Source organism: Mytilus trossulus, chromosome 1 (assembly GCF_036588685.1).
Source record: "Mytilus trossulus isolate FHL-02 chromosome 1, PNRI_Mtr1.1.1.hap1, whole genome shotgun sequence".
Taxonomy (NCBI): Eukaryota; Metazoa; Mollusca; class Bivalvia; order Mytilida; family Mytilidae; genus Mytilus; species Mytilus trossulus.
The window spans coordinates 64,624,494-64,631,489 of record NC_086373.1 but is presented as its reverse complement, the minus strand read 5'-3'; the positions used below and the strand labels follow the sequence as shown (position 1 = coordinate 64,631,489).

General features: G+C 32.8%; 1 protein-coding gene across 1 annotated transcript in view; it reads right to left on the bottom strand.

Moving 5' to 3' along the window:
• LOC134709481 (probable imidazolonepropionase) overlaps positions 1 to 6,996 on the bottom strand; it is a 34,579-nt gene continuing 27,583 nt past the window's right edge. Inside the window, exons 5-8 of the mRNA XM_063569642.1 lie at positions 2,509 to 2,734; positions 1,430 to 1,648; positions 1,028 to 1,188; positions 1 to 268 (exon numbers count right to left, since the gene is read on the bottom strand). Of these exons, the coding sequence (XP_063425712.1) occupies positions 178 to 268; positions 1,028 to 1,188; positions 1,430 to 1,648; positions 2,509 to 2,734 (697 nt within the window). The 3' untranslated portion in view covers positions 1 to 177. The remainder of the gene's footprint in view (positions 269 to 1,027; positions 1,189 to 1,429; positions 1,649 to 2,508; positions 2,735 to 6,996) is intronic.

Here is a 6,996-nt window from a genome sequence, read left to right as displayed (position 1 = left end):
AAGTCACTGTAATTGGAAATAATCTTTTACATAATGCACCAATTTCTTGACACTTAGTTTTTACAAATATGTCATTTATCCTGAAGTGTCTCATACACCTATCTCCCTTTTTCATGTTTTCATCATTTCATCAATATGTAATTTAAAAAAACAATGATCTTTAAAAAATCATATGTTTCACACTCTCTGGTACACTATATCACCATGTCTTATTACACAGTCAATAAGTTTATCATGTGATCCAAGCTGGTATATCAAATGCTCCCATCTGAAAGTACAAATTCTCAAATAAATGAAAATGATTAAAAAATATATTTGAATAAAAGATGTCTATAAAGAGTACAGTTTTATGTTCAAATAAATAATGTTATGGAGCTGTTTCATTTCTATTCTTAGTTCTTAATAACACTGTTTTTGCACAAGATACACATTTTGAAAAGAACTGACCATTCAGTGATGCCAAAGGCCAAATTTTTAAAAATTCCAAGCTTATTCAAATAAACAAAGAGCTTATTAGTAAAAAGTCCTAATAAGAATGACCAAAATCGGGCTAGTGAATAAAGCTTTGTATGAGAGAGGTATATTCCTAAATTTAAAAAAAGATACTTTTGGATTTCAAATATTTTGGCCACGAGCATCACTGAAGAGACATGTATTGTCGAAATGCGCATCTGGTGCAAGAAAATTGGTACGGTTAATTTTATTTCATTTGATAATAGTAACTTCTCGTTTTTCACAAATCAAAACATTAATTCAACAACAACAAAATAGTTTAAACAAGACAAAGTGCTTTTTTTTGGGGTACTCCCCGTCTGACTATTTTGATGAACATTCAGTCTAGTATAAATGCAGTAAATAGTCTGTAAATTAGTAAATGACATATGTTTGAATTTGATTGGTAATGTTGGAACAGTTTCAATTGACTGTATAGTGTATAATTCTAATAGATACAAAAGCTTATATGGACAAAACTTCTGTACCTCGTATTTTACTTATTAATATATATTCAACTGTAAAGTAAGTTTACCTATTAGCACCAATGACAACCAAGTCTCCATATTTACCAACTTCTATTGAACCATGAGTTTCAGCTAATCCCAAGGCCGCAGCAGCATTGAGTGTTGCAGCTATTAAGGCTTCTGGCATCGACATGTGCATCAACACACATGCTAAATGCATAACCATAGGCTGCCAAAACCAAATGATATATAGATGCTATTTAAGTAATTTAAAATACGATTAGCCTTAATCCCAGTTAAAAATTTTCATTGAGGTATAAGTTTAGGTAAATTATAATTCTAGTCCTACCAAAAACATATATTTAAAGTCGGAGTCAAAGAAAAATATTTCCATTTTCATTTTTTGTTCTTCACATTATAAGCCTGTAGTAGAAACCTAATATAGTGATAATTATTTTTGTTGTACTTACCATTGATGAGCAGTGAGCATTAGGATTATAGTCGGATCCAAGAGCAACTGCCATACCCGAATCTATCATCAACCTCACGGGTGGTGGTTTTATTCTGAGAATGTATGCAGTTGTAGGTAAAACAACACCAATACTTCCAGCTTCTACCATTGCTCTTATTCCTTGTTCTGAAATTTCCTCTAGATGGCTTATTGCTAAAGCTCCCAATTCGGCACCCATCTAAAAAGAATAGTTTGAAAAAACTTGGGCAGTTGCACAAAAAATGTCGGCATTCCGGTTTATTATATGCATACGATACCACTTAGTGCTTTTCTTTTCTCTTGTTGCCCTCTGTGTGGTTATTAAAAAACAAAAACAAAATCACCATATATACAAAATTCTTATGCTTTAACATTACATAGGCTATAAGATTTAGTTGCGTTGGATATAGGAGACAGGTACCTTTGTTTCTGGTAACACATAACCAACGATAATGGCAAAGTTGGTCACTTTTAAGATGCTTAGTATTCAGTTTATTGCTGAAGACCTTCAAGCATCTTTCAGCGTGATTTAAAAAATAAATGCGAGTGTTTTTAAATTTCATAGCAATGAATGTGATCGTTGTTTTACGTTCTCTACTTGACTTCAAACGTAAGGGATTTTTTCAAATGTTTTTGATCGTGATGACATATTTTATGATTCATAAAAGTTTTTCACGGATTCCTGCTCATTTCCCAAATCACACTTCGTTTGTAATGAACTTTTTCTATCTTTTCTCTAGATCCCAACTTTTAACCCACATTATTTGGCCTTTTTAACTTTTTTGGATTCGAGCGTCACTGATGAGTCTTTTGTAGACGAAACGCGTGTCTGGCGTATATACTAAATTTAGTCCTGGTATCTATGATGAGTTTATCCCAAAATGTTTACCCCTATATCCCACATTCCAAAAGCGTGTCGTCCCCTCTTACCTATTATATCTAACGAGAAACTAAAGTACTTTGAAATTATTGTCATATTCAATTTATCGCATTAAAGAGTCCCGTTAAGGCTAACAGCCAAAACAAGGACTTGTATAGTTCCTATATCATTATGTATACCTCAGCTCCTTCTAATGGATTGAGTTCATCACCATGAAAATTTATTTGTAGACCTGCATCTTTTCCAGCCACAAGGATTCTTTTTGATTGATCAACATCAAATACTCCTTTCTCACAAAATACATCAATATTGTCAACTTTCAATAAACCATCCGACATCAGTTTTACTATCTTCGGTAACTGAACGGAAATGACATCATTTGTTGCTTCTTCTGGTGTTTTCCCTCTGAAGTAAATAAAAAAAACCTCACAGGATATAAAGATTATTCCCTACAGTATCATTTGAAGCTATGTCGATCGTCCTGGTTTATTACAAAACGGTTATCGAAATGGAATTCAGCAATAATAAAATAACCTTAAGGTTTATGTACCCTTCTGTAGCCATTTTTGTACGAACTTTTTAAACTTCAATTGTATCAAAACTACAGATATAATGATTAATAGAGATAGGGCCTTTTGTACATATTCCTAGGGGAAACTTGATGTAAAGCATAATTGTTTACTCTTCCATTGCATTTCATAGAAAAAGTGGACTTTGTGGCAAATAAATCAAGATTTTTATAGAAAATCCACAGCCTTTATCCTTGTACTCTCATATTTGGCCAATTGATGACTGATAGATATAGGATTATTGCATGCAGTGCTAGCATTGATTTCCTTAAAACAAGTTTATAAATGTAGTTATTGGTTAAAACAAATATAAATATGGCCAAAATCAAGTACACCTTTTAGGGTGCGCTCGACTTTAGTGACTCAGCACGAGGTGTTTTGGAATTTCCTGGTTGCTTAGAACTTTTTAAAAAATAAACACTAGCACATCATAGAAAATCAAGTGAGTAATTTATGTTTCAAATTTTATAACAAAAATCTCTGTATTAAAGGCTGTGGATTTTCTATAAAAATCTTGATTTATTTGCCACAAAGTCCTCTTTTTCTACCAAATGCAATGAAACAGTAAAAATTAATGCTTTGCATCAAGTTTCCCCTTGGAATATGTACTAAAAGGTCTATCTCTATTATTCATTATATCTGTAGTTTTGATACAATTGAGGTTTGAAAAATTCGTACAAAAATGGCTACAGAAGGGTACATAAACCTTAACGCAATCCCTTTGTATCTGATCGATTGATTTTTGCTAACTTAACGTCCAATGCCAAAACATTTTATACTGATCCAGGAAGAGAATAAAGTACACATGTAATGTGAACTGTGATAATAAGGACTGCCGCTAGGGGCGTGGTGGATATATGCAGACATATTGCCTTAAAATCACAACCAACAGTAGTCTCGATCATCCAGCCGCTTTATTTTTCAAAGTAGAGCGTCTGGATGACAAGTGATATAAGGCCCAAGACCACAATTAATGACCCCGCTTTTCGTTGTCCACGAATATAGTTCCTTTTAATTACAGTGTATTTTGCCTTAATTTTTTTTCTTTCCCTTCCTCACTCATTTCTTAGATTTTTTTGGGTGGAAATGGAAGAAGAGAGGTGAAATAATTGTTTGCATGTTGTATTCAAACTGATTTTGATATGGAATGAGTGATTAGGCCAAGTGCAAAAAGGTAATATTTAAAGTTTTCGGAACATCTCTTGACTTGTCAATAGGGGTATGGATGTGTATTGGCTAAATTTGTAAGATGTGTGAAAGCAATCTTTCTGAATTTTGGATATATTTTTGGACTTGAACTATACATTACTCACACAAAAAACTAGACAAAAAGATTCGGTGCAATTTTTTTAATGATACAAAACGTTCTAAAGAACAGATAGAGGAATTAATTGTGGTCTGTGGCCATAAAAATGGTAATTTATGACACTCGGAATTGTATCGGCTTTTTAGCTTGTTTTTAAAGATAATGACCAAGACGAATAACCAAGAAGTTGGTTATTGACTTCGGAAGAAATTGTCTTACGATAATACTATTGAAAAGCCCGAGTGTACCGATTGTTGTTTAAAGCTATTTATATATTTTTTGTGACGACATACAAATCCTGGAAAACACCAGACAGCATGGCTTCCATGACCGCGAAGGAAAATAACAGCACATCAAACCTTGGTAAGATAATATAACAACACAAACTGTTACATAAATTTTTATGCAACCTGAAACATCGAGTAGTTATATTCTTTCATGCATGTCCGTGCTTCGCAAGCAAGTAAATAATTATACAATAAATGGCAATTTTTGTATTGACTGGGAACACTCGAAGTGTCGTGTGTACGCTATAAATATATTTGGGGTTGTTACCTTTAAAAATACTTGATGGAAAAGTGATATGTCGCCGAAATATGAACTTCATCCAAGACAAGTTTGTTGTATTTATCTGTAGTGTATATTAAAGGGAGTTTGCATCTTGATATGTGTAAAAAAAAAAAAGGGGGGGGAGAGGAGAGATGCGCAATGTTATACACATTTGAAGGAGGGAACGCAATCCAAAACCATACGCAGAAGAAAAACAAACAAAGTATATCTAGCTATATATAGAAGATGTCACTGATTTTGTACATACACCAAACGGTCAAAATGATGTATGCTCGATTTTTTTTTTAAAGCAAATGCATTTAGCTTATACAAACATATAAGAAGTGGGACACGTTGTTATGAAAAGTAATTTTAATATACTGTTAGTAAACAAAGTCTGGACTGGTCACCTAAATAAAGATAAATACTTTTTTGCACTTTTAAGAGGCATTTTTTCACACTCAAAAACAGTCCATAAAAGGTTACAAATGTTGTCAGTGAATATATACCAATTGGCTATCTAAAATTTGAAACAAAACCATGGCATGAGGAATACACTGAAAATTCGATTTTATGCAAAACAATAGACAGTAAAACAATAGATGCAGCATCAATGAAAGGAGGTGTCAATGAGACAGCAACCGGTGAACCCAATGACATAAATTACGAAAAGTAGACATCAACATGATTAAGAGTACAAACTGTTGATTTAAACAAAAGTTGAGCATAAAAGTACCAAAAGGTCAACATTATACATGTAAGAACATGCGGTATGAATACCAATGAGACAACTATCCACCCCAAGTTCCAATGAGGTGGACGAGAGCATGTATAGGCAACTGTATGGCCTTTAACAATGATAAAAATTCATGCATGATTTTGATAGAGAATGCAAACAGGGAATGTGTCAAAGAGACAGCAACCCGACAAAAGAGCAGGAAACAACCCAATGCCACAAATGGGTCGTGTCATCACCACAGCGAGATAATCTCTCATCCCGTAGCGGGATTCCGCTTGCACCAATACATTTTTAAATGTATATTTCTATATATAATGTTTTTTTTCCAAACATTTTGTTTTTCATATATATTCTATGCTTGTGACCAAAAAGTAATATGAATTTAACATTTACTTTATTTTGTAGACAAACCAATGATGATTTCGGGACACAGATGTTATGTGCAAAATGTGAAGAATTAAAAAAAAATCTAAATAAATATTCGAATTTTCATTGTATCATAAACATTTTCAATTTTATAAGAAAAAAGATTCAAACATTTTATTTTTCATTACTGAAGCCACAATCATTATAAATAAATCGCAGTATAAAAAATTATGGGTTAACATTATTTTGACAGCAACCACAAAGCGAAAAAAAGGTACACAGCCATATATTAAGTAAATACAACAAACATCACATTGTTTTCAGATATGTCAGATAATTAAGATCTGTATTAACGAATTAAAAATCATATAAACAATTTAACAGTTTTCACGTTGTATCTCATTTACATGTATTGCCCTTCTCAGTTAACTATCTGGTATGGAGTTTTCTTAATATTGAAGGCCGAGCAGTGATTATATTTGCGAATATCCATGTCATTTGAACTCTGCTGGGTTGTTGCCTCATTAGCAATCATACCAATCTCCTTATTTTATATAAAGGTACACATGTACAGGAGAATTCGAAGTTGTTGGTTTTTTTTAAGCTGCCCTTTAATACATAATGGATATTTTAATAGTTTGTAGTAGGGGAAATCACTTTTCAGTTATTTTTTGTACAAGTTATCATGCAGTATGGGATAAATCCCATTCCATCTTTTCCATGTGATTGATTCAAACATGCATTCAAAGAGTATTGGGTTTCATGAATGACTAGTAAACTTCTGTATTTCTTAATAGACACAGAGACTGGCAAAGTGGTTTTGTGTGAAGGTTGGTCCCCAAATGTAAAGTGGTATTGTGTGACGGTTGGTCCTCAAATGATTTCTTCCCAAAGGGATAAGGCGATTTAGATTATTGGTGAAACATTCAGACTATTCTATAGTTAGCAATTTTAAGATCAGTTAAAATTGTGTAAATAAACATTGAGTTGACTCGTTGTGTGATCTCATTGATCTGCCAGTGATAAGTTGAGCAAGGTTTTCACCATTGTAATCATTTTTGTTGTTTTTCTTTCCATAAACGTAACTTGATGTGTGCTTTTCGAGTAAGGTAAGTGCGTCAAATATCTGAAAGATTAT